General features: G+C 45.0%; 1 protein-coding gene across 3 annotated transcripts in view; it reads right to left on the bottom strand.

The window, feature by feature from the left end:
- LOC141051040 (uncharacterized) overlaps positions 1-20,320 on the bottom strand; it is a 159,350-nt gene that overhangs the window by 64,140 nt on the left and 74,890 nt on the right. Inside the window, exons 1-5 of one of the 3 annotated variants that reach the window (XM_073547847.1) lie at positions 14,675-14,808; positions 13,997-14,102; positions 6,970-7,119; positions 6,661-6,840; positions 6,019-6,142 (exon numbers count right to left, since the gene is read on the bottom strand). In XM_073547847.1, coding sequence (XP_073403948.1) covers positions 6,019-6,142; positions 6,661-6,840; positions 6,970-7,047 — 382 coding nt within the window. In that variant the 5' untranslated portion in view covers positions 7,048-7,119; positions 13,997-14,102; positions 14,675-14,808. The other 2 variants (XM_073547846.1, XM_073547849.1) reach the window with 2 other exon arrangements.

The following is a 20,320-nucleotide window of genomic DNA, read 5'->3' as shown; positions in this document are numbered from 1 at the left end:
TCCAGCTAACCATGAAGACCAGATACCCAGGGAAAAGGGTATAGTACCATTCTTCGTTCTATGTACGGAGAGTCTTGGAAATGTACTGGATGTACTGGCTTTGCTGGAGTATTGTGTGGCGTACCTAAGGGAGATTGTAACGCTCGCGCCCAGACTGGTTGGCGCGAGCATGGGGGTGTGCCCCACTGTGCCACAAACCAGACTATCCTGGAAGGGGCGTAACTAAGCAGCTACCTTGGTGTTCGCTGGAGCCTCTGATGATGAGGTCAGACTTGTGCGGCAGGTAGCTGCCAGGTACCACTCCAGGGCGGTGTCGGGCTGTAGCAGCTGATCCCACTGGGGAACAGAACACTATGATAGATGCGGGCAATTGTCGACAGGCACGGCTGGCACTCAGGCAAGTGGGCAAGGCTCGGACAGAAGGGACAGGAACTGACTCAGAAGGGACAGGAACCTGTTCAGACTGGAGAAGCTGGAACTGATTCGGGAAGGACAAGTACACAAACAGGTATGAGTAGTGTGTGGGAACAGGTAGGAACCAGTTCAGACTGGAGGGACAGGAACAGGTAGGAAGCGGAGCGAGAGCAAAGCAGAAACGCAAGGTGCGGAGCGCGAGCAAAGCAGACCCGCAAGGTGCGGAGCGAGAGCAGAGCAGACCCGCAAGGTGCGGAGCGAGAGCAGAGCAAACCCGCAAGGTGCGGAGCGAGAGCAGAGCAGACCCGCAAGGTGCGGAGCGAGAGCAGAGCAGACCCGCAAGGTGCGGAGCGAGAGCAGAGCAGACCCGCAAGGTGCGGAGCGAGAGCAGAGCAGACCCGCAAGGTGCGGAGCGAGAGCAGAGCAGAACCCGCAAGGTGCGGAGCGAGAGCAGAGCAGAACCCGCAAGATGCTGAGCGAGAGCAGAGCAGACCCGCAAGGTGCGGAGCGAGAGCAGAGCAGAACCCGCAAGATGCTGAGCGAGAGCAGAGCAGAACCCGCAAGGTGCGGAGCGAGAGCAAAACCGCAGGATGAGGAGCAAGGGCAGAACCGCAGGATGCGGAGCAAGAGCAGAACCGCAGGATGCGGAGCAAGAGCAAAAGGAAACACAACGGGATAGGAAAGACAACAGACCGGGATACAAACGGACACAGTTAAAGGACTTAGTTCAGACAAGGTCAGGTACGGGATAAGGAACAGGAATAGGACACAGTACAGACAAGAACGGACACGTGAACAAATACAGGCCTGAGTATGTAGCCCTCAGGGAGGCAGGATACACAAGACAAATATAGCACAGTAACAGGTCTGGGAATGCAGCCCCCAGAGAAGGCGTAAAACAGGACAGGACTTGGTAACTCAGCAACAAGGCACTGACTGAGAGAAATCGTTGCTCAGGCACCCTCCAATGGGTGGGGATGCCTTAAGTACCTGAGGCCTCTTGGCAATTGGCTGGGGACACCTTAGGAAGGTGCACATTGTCTCTAAGAACCAGGAAGTGCTGTGGCCGCCGCCCTAAGCATACAGCAAGCAAGGACATGAGGCCCAGAGCATGGAGCCAGCAGAGGACAGAACTCACAGCATGGCCTGGAGTGGTGAGTAAGATGGGAAGCCATGCAGTAATGCCGGCAGGGATGTTACAGAGATAGAGCAGTTAAGGCTTGAAAGACTGCGCCTTACAGGACTGCTGCGCCAAATTAGTGGAAGATGGCAGCCGCCTTGAACCCAAGGTACCGGGGAAAGAATAGAATTACGACAACGGAGGCTAGGGAAAAAGGAAAAAGAGAGTTGGCATAACTGTTCTCTAATTAGGAAAGGCGATAGAGAAATTCGCCAGCAGAGTGACAGCGAAAGATATCCTGCAAGAAGAGGCCTTGGTAGTTCAGCAAGACAATGATGATGAGAATCTGAAATTGGCAGTCCTACTCTCAGTACAAAGCTGAGGGACCTGGACAGTAGCCCGTGTAACGTACTAGAGGGGTCAGACTCAGACCAGACAGTAGGCTCGACTGTAAGCGAGTCTCGTGACCGCACCAACTGCTGGAGGCGGTCATGGAGAGAAAGATCGGTTAAAGTAGAATACTTGAGAAATGTGGTTACTAAAAATGATCTGGTGACACAGACAGACTGTGACTCAAGGGCTGAAGCTCAAGGCCTACATACAGACCTCTATGGGCGGGGGAAGCCTAACAGATTGACTCTGAAACGTGAGGTGACAAAGTCCGATTTGTCCGACCGTGCATTGTGAACAGACAGGAAGTTACAGTGATGGACTATGTCTCAGGAACTGACGGTCAAAACTGACTGAGATGGTCTTCTCGACTGGTAGGGCAAGGTGACATGGGTGCCCGATCTCGGGGCCCCTGGTTTATGACAAGTGTTCAAGCCCACAAGTTTGAACAGAGGGGGAAGGGGGGGGTATGTGAGACAGTCACCGGCATTGTTGTAAATGTGTTGCAGAGGAGGAGGTCCTTTGCAATGTAAGCTGGAAATATTTACCTGGGACCTGTAGTTCCATGAGCCTTGTTTTTGTTTATAAAGGGGGGCTTACAGGGTTAGCCGTAGAGCTGGGTGGGAGTGGCTAACGACACACACCTTCCACCTATGCGGGTGGTTTCAGCTACATGTTACTGTGGTTTGGTCACATGTTTCTGTGTTGCAAGGTCCTGAAAGAGGACAGGTCTCTGTGTTGGAAGGTCCTGTGAGTGGACCGGATTCCTGAAAAGCACATGGTGAGGCCATGTACCTGGTTGATCTCTGTGTTGGAAGTTCTTACGAGTGGATCAGATTCCTGAAAAGCACAGGGTTACACCATGTACCTGCAGAGCCTGTGATGGCTAACTGTGTTGGGGAAGCTACCGTCCTTCTGAGGGTCTGGACTGTCGGGTTTGGCCTCTGGAACAAGTCATCGTCCGGGACAGTGATCCCAGTTAGGCAGCTTCCCTAGAAGCCGGGACTGACAGGGAGTCAGCGTGTGGAGTGGAGCTCCAGGAAGGTAACCCAGAGTATGGGGGACTGTGTGCACTGACAAGAGTCAGTTAATGAACTGTTCGATCGCCAACAGTAACTGGACGAAGTGAGGTCCAGCGTGTTTAGAGACTGCAATCTAATGTTGTGTGTCATGAGTAAAACTGTGAAAGAGACATTCGCACGGTGTGCGGTCGTCCACGGTAACTGGACAAAGAGAAGTCCAGCGTGTTTAGTGACTGCAACTTAAAGCTGTGTACTATGAATTGTTATGGACTATGTGTTAGGTCTGCGATATGTAACATGGCCTACAGTGGTTTATGCTGAGTCTAAATAAACAGCATGGACTGTTTAAGAGAGAAAACGTTCCTGTATGCCTACATCCCGTTGCCAAGCGAGTGTCCCCCAACACATACAGTCAGAGCTATCTTACAATACTAAAACACTTTTTAGTGTCATGTATTATTGAATTATTAAGATAGTTCCAATTAATCATGGGAACACAACTTTATATTTAGGTGAAACCATGACAATAGTTAAAAGCTTAAAATACTGAAATATCACATAAAACCTAAATATACAATATGTGTATATATAAATGTCTGCAGGGACTGAGAAACAAGAGATTTCTTGGTTATCATGTTGCTGATTAATATTTCCCTTTTTAGGAACAGAGAAATAACAGAATTGTTAGTAATATTAAAAGCATTTACATTCATCAGCTCCACATAATTCCATGGTAAAAAAAAGGGAGAAGCCAGCGCTGCTTGTGGTCAGCACGCAATACATAAAGCGCATATGCACATATTGATTTCTAACTGCATTTCAAAATGAGACATTTAGCAAAAAATTGATCAACTATTTGAGCTATCCCGCCACGCCAAGGCATTGTCATATGGGGCAGCCCTACTCTACGTTTTTTATATTTGCTGTGCCATTACGGCCTCCTAAATGAATTAAAACCGTGACCATATTACATGTAAACTGTACCTGAAGCGTTTCTTAATCACTCCCATGGAGCCAGAAAAGGCGAGCGCAGATAAAGGTTGACCAGGTCCGGACATAGACATTTCAGGTTTAACCTCCACACTGCCTGACCAGCACCACAGATGAAGGGTGATACAGGCCCAGACACAGGTGCACAATCAAACAGAGCCTGGGGCAGGGAAGGGCTGCTGAGTGTGTGCACAGCAGCCTCGATCAATCACAATGAACACAAAAAGAATGGCGAACATAACCCAGCACGCACAGCAACAGTGGTGGTCAGCCACAAGCCAATATCAAATAAAAAAAGGGAGAAGTCAGCGCTGCTTGTGGTCAGAAAGCAATACATAAAGTGCATATGCACATATTGATTTCTAACTGTATTTCAAAATGAGACATTTAGCAAAAAATTGATCAATTATTTGAGCCACCCCGCCACACCAAGGCATACTCATATGGGGCAGTCCTACTTTACGTTTTTTATATTCGCTGTGTCATTACAGCCTCGTAAATGTATTAAAAGCAAGACCATATTAGATGCAAACTGTGCCTGAAGCGTTTCTGAATCACTCCCACGGAGCCAGAAAAGGCGAGCGCAGATAAAGGTTGGCCATGTCCGGACATAGACATTTCAGGTTTAACCTCCACACAGCACCCTTCATCTGTGGTGCTGGTCAGGCAGTGTGGGTAACCTGAAATGTCTATGTCCGGACTTGGTCAACCTTTATCTGCGTTTGATTTTTCTGGCTCCATGGGAGAGATTCAGAAACGCTTCAGGCACAGTTTGCATCTAATATGGTCTTGCTTTTAATATATTTAGGAAGCCGTAATTGCACAGCGAATATAAAAAATATAGAGTAGGACTACCCCATATTAAAATACCGTGATGTGGCGGGGTAGCTCAAATAATCGATCAATTTTTTGCTAAATGTCTCATTTTGACATACAGTTAGAAATCAATATGTGCATATGCACTTTATTTGTGTTCTGACCACAAACAGCACTGGCTTCTCCCCTTTTTTTTATTTGATTTTGGTTTGTGGCTGACCACCACTTTGCTGAGCACGCTGGGTTATGTTCGCCATTCTTTGTGTTCACTGTGATTGATCTAGGCTGCTGTGCACACACACAGCAGCCCTGCCCTGCCCCAGGCTCTGTTTGATTGTGCAACTGTGTCTGAGCCTGTATCACCCTTCATCTGTGGTGCTGGTCAGGCAGTGTGGAATTTAAACATGAAATGTCTATGTCCGGACCTGGTCAACCTTTATCTGCGTTCGCCTTTTCTGGCTTCGTGGGAGTGATTCAGAAACGCTTCAGGTACAGTTTGCATCTAATATGATCTTGCTTTTAATACATTTAGGAGGCCGTAATGGCACAGAGAATATAAAAAATGTAGAGCAGGACTGCCCCATATGCAGGGTGGCTCAAATAATTGATCAATTTTTTGCTAAGTGTCTCATTTTGAAATACAGTTAGAAATCAATATGTGCATATGCACTTTATTTATTGCATTCTGACCACAAGCAGCGCTGGCATCTCCCTTTTTTATTTTATAATTCCTATGGTACCAGCCAGTGACTGAGTAGAATCTATGATTTCTCAACAGTTAGTGGTAACTACTCACCTGGGTAGTCAAATGTAGTAATCTCCTCTTTACACAGCTCATTACTTCTTATATATATCTCTGAAGTATTAATATGGGTCAGATCTTCACCCTGAAACAAATATTGTAAAAGTCACAGACAGATGGAGAAGTCACATCTATGATCAGCTCTAATCCTGCCATCTCCACCGTTCTTATTACACAAGTATAAAACATATAATATTGGTGGATAAAACAAGGCTGAGCACAAGACCTTCACAGCCGTCTACACATCATAGGGGAGATCTCATGACACCTTCTCTCCATCTACCTGATGATCCTGAGGAACATTAGGATCTTCTTGTTTACAGTTCTGTGGAAGAAGAGGATGGGGACATCTCTCTGGTGTTGTCCTCTTACTGGATAGAACTGGAGGAAACACATACAGGGACTGAATTCATTCTTTACATACAGATAATTATAGGTTGTGTGTAATTAGTCCTGTCTATTACCTGGTGATGTGAGGGGCTGGGGAACCTCCATCATGATGTCCTTGTACAGATCCTTGTGTCCTTCTAAATACTCCCACTCCTCCATAGAAAAATAGATGGTGACATCCTGACACCTTATAGGAACCTGACATATACAATGACGAGAGGTAATACACGGCACTCCTAGTCAGAGCAAATGGTGCACAAGTAGGGTATCCAGTCCGTATGTAACATTAAAAAACTTGGCACTCGGACTGAAGAACGGTGAAATAAAGTTCCCTTTTATTATTGCAATCAAAATGTCGAACATTTTCGGTCTTGTATTCAGACCTTCATCAGAATTGATTGCTGGAGGTTAGGAGAGGAACATGCATACAGCTGCGCTAGTGCGTGCGATGTGCGTCACTTATTGAAGGCCTTCCCTAAGTGACGCACGTCGCATGCACTAACGCGGTTGTATGCACGTTCTTCTCCTAACCTCCAGCAATCAGTTCGGATGGTCGGAATATAAGACCGAAAACGCTCAACATTTTGATTGCAATAATAAAAGTAACTTTGTTTTGCAGATCTTCAATCCGAGGGCCAAGTTTTTTTTAATGTTATATACAATGACACAGTCATTGCCCCGACTGTATAATGTCCCATCATTCCCAGTAGTGTTACCTCTCCAGTCAGCAGCTCAATCATCTTGTAGGTGAGTTCTAGGATCTTCTGGTCATTGATGTCCTCATGAATCAGGAGGTGAGGTGGAAGCTCTGTGATTGGGCTTAGGGGTCTTCCACATCCCTTAGACCCAGGGTCCCGATACCACTCACTAGAGGTCTTCTTCACTACTGTGTAATCCTGGTTATGAAGAGTCACAGTCATAAATCTCACTACAGACATTTCCAGAGTCCTCACCTCTCCAGTTCTATCCATCTGTTATTCCCATAGATAAGAATGATGTAATGTGACATCATCAGAATCTCTCACCTCTCCAGTAAGCCGGAAGAGGATCTCTAGGGTGAGGTGTAATATCCTCTCCGCCATCTTGTCCCTATTACCATTCATCTTTGATGGGTCAATCAGGAAAATTCTCTTATATTGAAGATCTCCACTGCGAAGATCCGATATTGTAGGAATCTCAACGGAGAGAAGATGAGGTAATGTAATATCATAAAATTCCAATGTAATAATACAATTACTGAAGATAATAAAGGGAAACATATGAGGAGATAGACCATGTAGATACTAGATTCTCTCCCAGTATGAACCAGACCATAAATTTAATTGCTTCTCCGTGATTGTGGACTATATATGTATCACCAACCAATCACAAAGCATCTTTCATTTCACCAGAGCTGTTTAAAAAAAGCTGAGCTGTGACTGGTTGCTATGAGCAACAGTTTTCCTTGCAACCAATCACTAAGCAAAGAAGCTAAGCTGTGATTGGTTGCTATGAGCAATAGTTTTCTCCACGACAACACCTCAGGAGACACTGCCATGGTGGGAAAAATCTAATATCCCCGGGAACATAAGCTCCCAGCCATTGTCTGCCCCCCAGAAAAGAACAGACAGCACATGACAGAAATGAATCACCCCCTCCCTGCCCATATCCCCATCACAAATCCTCCATCCTGAAGGCACATCTTCCCTCTTAAATGGATACCGGGTATGGAAGTTAGGATTTGGGATATTAGGTGTAGTAGTCTGGTGACTCTGGCTGATGGGATGATGTGGGATATTAGGGGTAGTAGTCCGGTGGCTCTGGCTGACGGGATGATGTGGGATATTAGGGGTAGTAGTCCGGTGGCTCTGACGGGATGATGTGGGATATTAAGGGTAGTAGTCTGGCGGCTCTGATGGGATGATGTGGGATATTAGGGGTAGTAGTCTGGCGGCTCTGATGGGATGATGTGGGATATTAGGGGTAGCAGTCCGGTGGCTCTGACGGGATGAGGTGGGATATTAAGGGTAGTAGTCTGGCGGCTCTGACGGGATGATGTGGGATATTAGGGGTAGTAGTCCGATGGCTTTGGCTGATGGGATGATGTGGATTATTAGGGGTAGTAGTCCAGTGGCTCTGACGGGATGATGTGGAATATTAGGGGTAGTAGTCTGGTGGTTCTGGCTGATGGGATGATGTGGGATATTAGGGGTAGCAGTCCGGTGGCTCTGACGGGATGATGTGGGATATTAAGGGTAGTAGTCTGGCGGCTCTGACGGGATGATGTGGGATATTAGGGGTAGTAGTCCGGTGGCTCTGGCTGAAGGGACAATGTTGGATATTAGGGGTAGTAGTCCGGTGGCTCTGACGGGATGATGTGGGATATTAGGGGCAGTAGTCTGGCGGCTCTGACGGGATGATGTGGGATATTAGGGGTAGTAGTCCGGTGACTCTGGCTGACGGGATGAGGTGGGATATTAAGGGTAGTAGTCTGGCGGCTCTGACGGGATGATGTGGGATATTAGGGGTAGTAGTCCGATGGCTTTGGCTGATGGGATGATGTGGATTATTAGGGGTAGTAATCCAGTGGCTCTGACGGGATGATGTGGAATATTAGGGGTAGTAGTCTGGTGGTTCTGGCTGATGGGATGATGTGGGATATTAGGGGTAGCAGTCCGGTGGCTCTGACGGGATGATGTGGGATATTAAGGGTAGTAGTCTGGCGGCTCTGACGGGATGATGTGGGATATTAGGGGTAGTAGTCCGGTGGCTCTGGCTGAAGGGACAATGTTGGATATTAGGGGTAGTAGTCCGGTGGCTCTGACAGGATGATGTGGGATATTAGGGGCAGTAGTCTGGCGGCTCTGACGGGATGATGTGGGATATTAGGGGTAGTAGTCCGGTGACTCTGGCTGACGGGATGATGTGGGATATTAAGGGTAGTAGTCTGGCGGCTCTGACGGGATGATGTGGGATATTAGGGGTAGTAGTCCGATGGCTTTGGCTGATGGAAAGATGTGGATTATTAGGGGTAGTAGTCCAGTGGCTCTGACGGGATGATGTGGAATATTAGTGGTAGTTGTCCGGTGGCTCTCGCTGACGGGATGATGTGGGATATTAGTGGTTGTAGTCCAGTGGCTCTGGCTGACGGGATGATGTGGGATATTAGGGGTAGTAGTCCGGTGGCTTTGATGGGATGATGTGGGATATTAGGGGTAGTAGTCCGGTGGCTCTGGCTGACGGGATGATGTGGGATATTAGGGGTAGTAGTCCCGTGGCTCTGGCTGATGGGATGATGTGGGATATTATAGTGAATGTGGCTATGTGGAGTGGGCGGGGCTGTACACTCAGCTTTATATATATCATTATAATTTAACTAACCGTAGTTAGTTACTAAGCCCGGGCAGCGCTTGGCTCTTCAGCTAGTGATTGTTATATTTCCATATAAAAACAATAGTTAATCCCTGGCTGAAAACATAATGGCAGTATATAAAGGCACAACATCACTGTAACCCACCATGGGCCTCACATGTTGTACATATTAGCATCACCACTGCGATCAATGTCTTTACAGGAATCTAAACAGTTCGTAAACATCAAAATCCTTTAGAAACATTTATTAGAACGCACTTACAAAATTCCTGACCCTGTGAACAGCGAAATCATCAAATGATTTAGATCTGATTGACTGCCAATGTTGGTTAACTGTTGAAGCAAATTTATATACTACACTGCTCAAAAAAATAAAGGGAACACTTAAACAACAGAATATAACTCCAAGTAAATCAAACTTCTGTGAAATCAAACTGTCCACGTAGGAAGCAACACTGATTGACAATCAATTTCACATGCTGTTGTGCTAATGGAATAGACAACAGATGGAAATTATTGGCAATTATCAAGACACCCTCAATAAAGGAGTGGTTCTGCAGGTGGGGACCACAGACCACATCTCAGTACCAATGCTTTCTGGCTGATGTTTTGGTCACTTTTGAATGTTGGTTGTGCTTTCACACTCGTGGTAGCATGAGACGGACTCTACAACCCACACAATTGTCCGTCTCATGCTACCACGAGTGTGAAAGCACAACCAAAATTCAAAAGTGACCAAAACATCAGCTAGAAAGCATTGGTACTGAGATGTGGTCTGTGGTCCCCACCTGCAGAACCACTCCTTTATTGAGGGTGTTGCCAATAATTTCCATCTGTTGTCTATTCCATTTGCACAACAGCATGTGAAATTGATTGTCAATCAGTGTTGCTTCCTAAGTGGACAGCTTGATTTCACAGAAGCTTGATTTACTTGGAGTTATATTCTGTTGTTTAAGTGTTCCCTTTATTTTTTGAGCAGTGTATAAAAGATGACACAATAACAGAATAATGCAGCCATGGCTAAAAGACATTTCTCAATCAAGATAATTGGTAATGCTATGGCTACAGATCAGTATAAACTGTCCAAGGTCATATCACAGATATTAGGTCTAGTTTTTCCTAGCGGAGGTTGGCAACCTAATAATACAGGATTTAGCTCCCCCCCACTCCACGATGCCCTGATTTTCCCTGCTAGACATAAAGATATAAATATATTTGTAATCTAGACAACAAAGGCACTATTCTATAAAAGGCATTTAGAGCACACCATAATAAAAATAGAAGACTTATCGTATTAGCCATTAGTCATGAGGTCTGTTTCTCACGCCTCGACGCGTTTCCCCAATTAGTGTATCATCAGGAGGCCAAATTGAAGGTTTATGAGAGGTAGAGATAGCTAGAAGAATGCAGGATAATCAAAGCCCCTTTGTGATAAACCTTCAATTTGGCCTCCTGATGATACACTGATTGGATAAACGCGTTGAGGCCTGGAAAACTAGAGCTTAACTAATACGAGAAGTCTCCTATTTTTATTATGGTGTGCTCTAAATTCCTTTTATAGAACAGCGCCTACGTTGTCTAGATTAGAAATATATCTATATTTTTATGTTTAGCATGGAAAGCCAGGGAAAGTAAGGGCAGGCCACCATGGAGCAGGGGTGCCAAATCCTGTATTATTAGTTTGCCAACCTACGTTGTTTGCAGATACAGCCTAGTACACAGCTCTGGCAAAAATTAAGAGATTACTGCACAGTTTTATAAAAATCAGCTTCTCTACATGTCTGACAGCCATTCCATTCCAACCAGAGGACACCGCATTCTACTTAATGTGCTTCTGATTAGGTGATCACCTGAACCAAATCTTATATAACGAAGGAAAGTCTAAAAAAAAACCCCTGCTGTGGTGTTCACAATCCTCTTGCAATAGGGCAAGCTGGATGGCTAAATAAGTGCTAGTAATATCCCAAAAGTAATAGAGATGAAAAAATTACTTTTAACCATGCCAAAGGAGTTGAAATGAAAAGTCTTGAGTGAGGAAAAGAAGGGCTCGATTCTGGCTTTACTAGCAGAGGGATACAGCGAGCGTCATGTTGCCTCCATCCTTAAAATTTCAAAGACAGCCTTTCATTACCACAAGGTCAAGCAGCAGATATTAGTGACAACAAAGAAACAGACCGATCAAGGGCGAAAACGACTCTTCACTGACTGGGATGACCGCATCTTATTCGATTGTCACTTAGCAACTGGAATGGCACATGGCAGCTGGGGTGAAGTGCACGGCAAGAACAGTTCGTAACAGGCTCCATGAGGCAGGGCCTCAGGTCCTGTAAAGCTAGAAAAAAGCCTTTCATCAATGAGAAGCAAAGGAGAGCCAGGCTAAAGTTTGCCAAAGACCATAAGGATTGGACCATAGAGGACTGGAGTAAGGTAATCTTCTCTGATGAGTCTAATTTTCAGCTTTGTCCAACACCTGGTCATCTAATGGTTAGACGGAGACCTGGAGAGGCATACAAGCCTTGCACCCACTGTGAAATTTGGTGGAGACTTGGTGATGATCTGTGGATGCTTCAGCAAGGCTGGAATTGGACAGGTTAATCTTTGCAAAGGACGTATGAATCAAGCCGCATACAAAGTTATCCCGGAAAAACAGTTGATTCCTTCTGCTCAGGCAATGTTCCCCAACTCTGAGGACTGGTTTTTCCAGCAGCACAATGCGCCATGCCACACAGCTAGGTCAATCAATGTCTGGATGAAGGACCACCACCTCAAATCCCTGTCATGGGCAGCCCAATCTCCAGACCTGAACCCCATTGAAAACCTCCGGAATGTAATCAAGAGGAAGATGGATAGTCACAAGCCATCAAACAAAGAAGAACTGCTTACATTTTTGTACCAGGAGTGGCAAAACGTCACCCAAAAGCAGTGTGAAAGACTGGTGGAAAGCATGCCAAGACGCATGAAAGCTGTGATTAAAAATCATGATTATTTCACAAAATATTGACTTCTGAACTCTTCCTGAGTTAAAACATTAGTATTGTTGTTTCTAAATGTTAATGAACTTGTTTTCTTAGCATTATTTGAGGTCTGCAAGCACTGCATTTTTTTGTTATTTTGACCATTTCTCATTTTCTAAAAATAAATAAAAAATAAATACAAAATTTAGTGCTTGGAAATTCGAAGACATGTTGTCAGTAGTTTATAGAATAAAAGAACAATTTACATTTTACTCAAATTATACCTATAAAGAGAAAAATCAGACAAACTGAACATTTCTTAATTTTTGCCAGAGCTGTATATCCTAGGGAAAAAATAGGCCTAATATCTGTGATATGATCTGGGATCATTTATACTGATCTGTAACCATAGCATTACCAATTCTCTCGATTGAGAGATGCTCTTTAGGCATGGCTGCATTATTCTATTACTGTGTCACCTTTATACTATACTGTTGACCAACAGTGGCACCAAATTGGATAGAAATCATTTGTTGATTTTACTGTGCATAGAGTCAGGTGTATTTTAGGTATGTTCTAATAAAGATATGCTTTTACAGGGGTTTGATGAACACTACATGTTAATTCACCTTTTTTCGTAAATATATACCTATTCTTACGGAATGTTAACAGATTTAAAGGGACAAGAGACTTAATAAAAAATTGATCTGTAGTTAAGAACTTTACAATGTGTCCACCTTCACTACAAGGTAAAAATTCAGGACAAATAACCTTGGTTCTGCCAGAGATGAAGCTTTTATTCAGATTTCAAGTCCAAAGACAGCAAGTAGAACGGGTCTGCCAGTCAGTGCCGTGGGCACGGTTGTAGCCACTGCTCTCTATACACAGAGCGGTGACTGAAACCGCGTCGGCGCAACACCACTATGACTGAAAGAACGAAGCTGCGAGGTGCAATAAACTTAATTTCCTCCCGGCAGCGGAGCTCTGAAAGCGGGTGTTACACAGAGTCAGAACGCTATTAAACTACAGATTAACCTCATATCGGCAAGTGAAAAGCGTTATTTTACATGACAGGTTCCCTTTAAGGCACTCTGAAGGCATCAGCCCAAAAAGGCTAGCTTGGTCAGACTTTTCTCTAGCCACTCCATCTACTGACCCCGGAGGAATTCTGGCCTACACCTTTTCACCCCAAAAAATAGATAAGGACTTACAACAGGGGCCCCAGTGTTGTGTGTCCACTGCTGACCTGAGGAGTGATCCTGAGGCAAGAATAGTCTAAGTAGCCGGGTCAGAAATTGGAGAGACAATACCAGGGACATAATAAGGAAACAAAACTGTAGTCGAGGAAATAGCCGAAGTCAGACACCAGAAGATTAGGCAAAGAAATGTCACAAGCATCAAAGTTATAATTGTGGGGGAAATCACATAAGCAAAGGGAGTCAGGATCAGGATACATATAACAAGAAAAACCCCAACAGTTCATGGAGAAATTAAGGCCCCATGTCTAGGATGCTGTGAGTTTAAGTAGGGAGTGGTCCTGTCCCATTAGCCACAGTAGGGAGCTGAGACACATCTGGCAGCCACACTAATCTCTAGATGGATAGTTTCTGTGCCAACCAGAGATACAGGCTGTGATGTCTTCTGTATCAGCGGCGCCACAACTCATGACTGAATGAGGTCCCCCATTAATATCTATACACATGCTATACGAGTATACACACAATAAATATACACACCATATACTTACTTTATAGCACAGTCACCAAGCGCAGGGAAAAAGGAAAGGCTCCACTCAGGACAGCAGAAGCCGCCGGTCACCGACTCTACCCCACAGCAAGAAAGACGGAAACTTCCTGTGAGAGGAGGAAATAAAGGAGGCAGTACTGGAGAACTGGGGTCACAGTGGAGCTGCAGACTTCAGGTGAGGTTCCAACCCTACAGCAGCAGCAGGGTCAGCCAACCTGACGCTGGTGGTAACCGCTACTGCCCCTGCACTGCCCCAATGACTGGAAGAGAGTGACTGCAGGGAGGAGAACGTCATCTCCTGCAGCCGCTGCTCCAGGTCCACACGATTACTCTACCGTATACCTGCAGATATCACTACCAGAAATGTCCCCAACAATCTCCACCCCTCACCGGACTCATTAAGAGGCTTCAGTCTCAGGAGCGTCTGCTCCAAAACCAAGAGAATGGCTGATCCTGATGAATCACCCCCAATGTCTTCAGGAACGGCCCAATAAATCTCCACCCCAGAGAGAAAGCATCATCTGTCCCCAAACCAGAGCACCCTCCCCTGTATACATGAGCCCAGCCAGCGCTCTATTACTGTCCATATACACATGGCAGAGCTGGGGGCTCTATCTCTGGGAATGGAGGGGTTACTACCCCCTGTGCAGCCCAGTAATGGGGAATCTCCAACACCTACCTCCACCTGCAGAGCCGCACACCACATATATGGATGCTCTGTGCGCACAGGACCTGGGATGAGGTCACAGGAGGGGAGGAGTCAGGGGGTCACATGATCAGGGGTCTCAGTGTATGGAGGACTCTGCTCTGCTGGTTGTCATGGTGCTGGATGAGGGGAAGTTTCTGTGTGGGGTCAGGAGGGGTTTACAGTGTGGATGTAGCAGAGCCGCGTGTGTACGAGGTGTACGGAGCAGAGCCGCGTGTGTACAAGGTGTACGGAGCGGAGCTGTGTGTGTACGAGGTGTACGGAGCGGAGCCGCGTGTGTACTAGGTGTACGGAGCAGAGCCATGTGTGTACAAAGTGTACGGAGCGGAGCTGTGTGTGTACGAGGTGTACGGAGCGGAGCCTCATGTGTACGAGGTGTAAGGAGTGGAGCTGTGTGTGTACAAGGTGTATGGAGCGGAGCTGTGTGTGTACGAGGTGTATGGAGCAGAGCCGTGTGTGTACGAGGTGTACGGAGCGGAGCCGTGTGTGTACGGAGCGGAGCCGTGTGTGTACGGAGCAGAGCCGTGTGTGCACGAGGTGTACAGAGCGGTGCCATGTGTGTACGAGATGTACGGAGCGGTGCCGTGTGTGTACGAGGTGTACAGAGCGGAGCCGTGTGTGTACGAGATGTACGGAGCGGAGCCGTGTGTGTAAGAGGTGTACGGAGCGGAGCCGTGTGTGTACTGGGTGTACGGAGCGGAGCTGTGTGTACGAGGTGTACGGAGCGGAGCCGTGTGTGTACGAGGTGTACGGAGCGGAGCCGTGTGTGTACGAGGTGTACGGAGCGGAGCCATGTGTGTACAGAGAATTTAGACTTTATTCTCAAGCAACGTAATTACAAGGATCAAGGATGGTCAAAATATGGTGATCTGAAAGCTCTCTCTTTGCTCCTTGGGCAGCAAGGAGGATACACAAAGTACCCATGCTTTTTGTGTTAATGGAACAGTCGGGATAGAACTCATCAGTGAAGCCAAAAAAGATTGCAAACTAGAACATCTTTGCAACCTGGACTCTAGAACATAGTTGCAGAAAGGTTAGTTGATCCCAATAAAGCTTTGCCACACCCCACAGATTGGACTAATGAAGCAGTTTGTGAAAGCTCTACCGAAAGAAGAAGAGACTTTTAAGTACCTGTGTATGAAGTTTCAGGGACTGACTGAGGGAAATCTGAAGGAAGTCATTTTCGTGGGTCCGATTATTCGATAACTCATGAAGGATGACGTGTTTGAAGCAAAAATGAAAGCTGTTGAGAAAAGAGCTTGAGATTCTTTTAAAGAAGTCATGAAGAAATTTCTAGGTAAGAACAAAGATCCAAAACTTAAGTCCATCGCGGAGAACATGCTGAAACGTTTCAAAGCCATGGGTTGCCTGATGAATTTAAAATTACATTTTTTACATTCCCATTTAGACTACTTTCCTGAAAACCTTGATGCTGTTACGGAAAAGCAAGTAGAAAGATATAATCAGGATTTCAAGGAGTTAGAATGAGGGTACCAATGTGAACATGATGGGGGACTACAGCTGGATGCTTCACAGAGAAGATTCGCAGGCCTTCTCTAAGAGAAAAGGTGCACAAATTCATTGCAGAATGAATACATTTTTGGCTACAATAAAGATTTTTCTTGTTGAACTCAGTTGCAAAATCCATACGCAATGGTTAACCCTCCGTCAGGAACAATGGATCTGACAGGCGCAGCTCTTCTACTTTCATTTCTCCCTTCTCACCAGATTTTCAGGAAACCCCCTCCCTCTAGATAGTCTCCTGGCTCTAGCTGCTGTGTGAAACCTGATACCACAGTTGGTCTGCAGAGCTTCAGGAAGGAAGATATAGCTGTGCTGGCTTCTCAGGCTCATTGGTCCCGAACACATCACACTTTATAAGGTTGGTATGTAATGTTTTTAGTCATTACTATTGTTTATTTAGCTTGTTTTATGAATGGATAGAGAAAGGATTGTGGATATTTCATATAAATAAGGCAGATTTTCTTACAAATGAAAGTATGCTTCTCAGGCACATTGTTCCCTAATGCATATTCTCTCTCTTGCTTCAGATTATCTTCTGAAATGGAGAAGAAAATGTATGATCTTTCAAAACCCCATCATGTTGAGGAAGTGGGAAACATGCTGTTAGATGATGATGATGATGCAGACCCCACAATGAATGAGGATTTCGAAGAAAGTGAGATTGATTCTCATGATGAGGTGGAAGTCTGTGAACTAAATTCTGAAACAGAGCAAGATGGTGACAGTGATGAGGAGGAAGAAGATATAGAATCTTATTATATGGGAAAAGATAAAAAAAACAAATGGAGCAAGAATCCACCCATAAAAAAACGTATGGAACCTCATAACATTATCACTCACCTTCCTGCAGTTATGGGAACAGCACGTAATGCAAAAAATGCAACTGAATGCTGGAATACTTTTTTCACAGATGACATTCTGGACTCTATTGTCATATACACTAATCAATATATAGACAATATAAAGCACAAGTTCATCTGTGACAGAATCCTGAAGCCCACGGATGAAATCGAACTGCGTGCATTTTTTGGATTATTATACCTTGCAGGAGCTTATAGGGCAAATCGGCAAAGTTTGGAGGAACTTTGGGGTATAGAAAGTGATGGAATTGAAAAATTTAGCCTTGTTATGTCTCTAAAAAGATTCAAGATTCTAATTCGTTGCCTTCGGTTTGATGACAGAACTACCCGAACCGAACGTAAAACATATGACCGGCTTGCTCCAATTCGCGATGTATTCCAAAAATTTGTGGAAAACTGTAAGATAAACTTTCGCCCTGGGGCAAATGCCACAATTGACGAAATGCTCCCTGGTTTTCGTGGCAGATGCGCATCTCGTCAATACATACCATCAAAACCTAGCAAATACGGAATAAAAATGTATGCCCTTGTTGATGCCAGTAAGACCTACACATACAACATTGAAATTTATGCTGGCAAACAGCCAGATGGTCCTTACTGTGTCAGCAACAAACCCACTGATGTTGTGAAAAGAATGTCTGAGCCCTTATTTGGATCAGGTCACAATATAACTGCTGATAATTGGTTTTCAAATTGTGATCTTATCTTATCTAAAAACGCAGAAGCTTTCATATGTCAGAACTGTATGAAAAAATAAAAAAGAATTGCCGCCACAGCTTGTTACTGTGACAGGGAGAAAACAGTACAGCAGTATGTTTGCATTCCATGATGGAAAGGTTTTGGTTTCCTATGTACCACGCGAAAAAAAAAAAGGAATTCTCTCAACGCTTCATAATGATGATGCCATCGATCCTAAATCTGAAGCACAACAAAAACCAGAGATTATTACATTTTATAATGAAACCAAAGGGGGTGTTGCTACAGCTGATCAGATGTGCTCAACTTTCAGCGTCAGCAGAAATACCAAGCGCTGGCCAATGGTCATATTTTTCGCTATGCTAAATTTGGGTGGTATAAATTCACAAATCATTTACCTTGAAAACCAGCTTGAACCACTCCGTAGACGATTGTACCTGAAAAAATTGGCCCATGAACTAATGCTTGGAGAGCTACGCAGGAGAAGTATGAAAACCATCGGTATCCCCTCTGGCCTTCAAGTTAGGCTCAAAAGATTCCGCCCAGATATTGATACTGAAAATCCAACACCTGTACTACCTCCCAAAAGAAGGAGATGCACCACCTGCACCATGGAAAGCGGGAACAGAAGGCTTCCTAATTATGAATGTCTCAAATGTCATCATGCAATCTGCCTGACACATGCAAAAATGTACTGCAATTCTTGCTCTTTGCTTTGCAAATGTGTTTTTTCTGGGGAACCTTCAGGATCTAATTCAGATTAATTCTGTGTGTAATATTATTCTAGGTGCCTAGAAAATGTTTTTGTGCCAAAATTTTCTCTTTTTAATAACCGTTACTTGATATCATTGGGGGCTATTTGGTGGGAGTTTTGAAATTTGTGTATATCAAAGTTATTACTTTTATGTTGAGTAAATGGGTTTGTTTTGCACCTGATAATGTGTAGTCTCTAGTGTTGAGTGATACCACCCGATACTGAAAAATATCGTATCGGAAAGGATCGGCCGATCTAAAAAAAGTATCGGGTATTGCCGATTCCGATCCCGGAAGTCCCATTCAAGTCAATGGAACAGAAATATCGGAATTAAAAAAAACTCTTTCCCTGTTGGTTAATTCTACATGGAGAAAAACAACTAAAAATAATGTAGAATGTAATGTGGGAGGTGTAGGAGACATTAAAGCCATAGAGCTTTAGCCCAATCAAATGGAATCGCAGTATTTATTTTTTTTTAAAGACGTTCGTAGTTACAAAGATATTGACTATATTAAAGTCTTTAATTTTTTGTCAGATATGTATGTTTCACTACTTCCATGCTCTTCACCTTCTTTTTTACTTCTCCCACACTTTCTCCTTCATCATCTTCAGCAGCAGCAGTATCTTCTTCTTCTTCTTTTATTCTTCTTCATATTCTACTTCTTCATCTTCTTCCTATTCTTCTTCATAATATTCTTATTTGTGTCAGGCATTCCTGTAGTTGTTATCTATAAAAGTTTGAAGATTACACCTTCCGTTCAGCCTGTCACAAAAGATTTACAACAGGATTTGTCCGCGTTCAGTTTGGCCTGCAGCAGCAGGCCTTTCCAGGGGCACCACAAGGAGGAACGGACTCACCCCCATACACTGCTTAGTCTTCTTCTGCTTATAAATTAGATAATATCATTTCCTCTGATTGTTAGTCTTATGCTTCATGTTCTTCTGCTTTTGGTTTTTATGCTTCTTGGTCTTCTGTCTCTTGTTGTTCTGCATCTTGGTGGTTGTCTTCCTGTTCTTTGTCCTCTTGGTCATCTTCTTCAGGGTCATCTTTTAGGTATTCTTCTGTGTGGTCTTCAGGGTCGTCGTCTTCAGGGTCATTGTCAGGGAGATCCAGAGTGAGAATCAAAAACCATTTCCACAAGCTTGAACTTGGAAAAGTAGCAGGAGGTACAAGAAGGCTGAGGAACTGCCGAGAACCAGCTGACGGTACTGGAACCCGGAGGGGCAGCAGAATGAACAAGAGCCAATGGCACAACCGTGGACCAGCTGACGTTGCTGGAACACGGTTACTAAGCAGGAGGTACCTGTGCTCCAAAGCACTACCAAGGACCAGCAGACGTTGCTGGAACTCGGATACCAAGAAGGAGGCACCTAGGCCAAAGGCACTGCAGAGGACCAGCTGACGGTGCTGGAACCCGTATGGGTAGCAGAAGCTGCAAGAGCAAATGACACTAGCAAAGACCAGCTGACGGTGCTGGAACCCGATGGGGCAGCAGAAGGAACAACAGCCAATGGCACAACCGTGGACCAGCTGACGTTGCTGGAACACGGTTACTAAGCAGGAGGTACCTGTGCTCCAAAGCACTACCAAGGACCAGCAGACGTTGCTGGAACTCGGATACCAAGAAGGAGGCACCTAGGCCAAAGGCACTGCAGAGGACCAGCTGACGGTGCTGGAACCCGTATGGGTAGCAGAAGCTGCAAGAGCAAATGACACTAGCAAAGACCAGCTGACGGTGCTGGAACCCGGTGGGGCAGCAGAAGAAACAACAGCCAATGGCACAA

This window comes from Dendrobates tinctorius, unplaced genomic scaffold (genome assembly GCF_039654945.1).
Source record: "Dendrobates tinctorius isolate UK_male_01 unplaced genomic scaffold, ASM3965494v1 ptg000155l, whole genome shotgun sequence".
Taxonomy (NCBI): domain Eukaryota; kingdom Metazoa; phylum Chordata; class Amphibia; order Anura; family Dendrobatidae; genus Dendrobates; species Dendrobates tinctorius.
The sequence above is the reverse complement of the archived record's forward strand: the minus strand, read 5'-3'. Positions and strand labels throughout refer to the sequence as shown.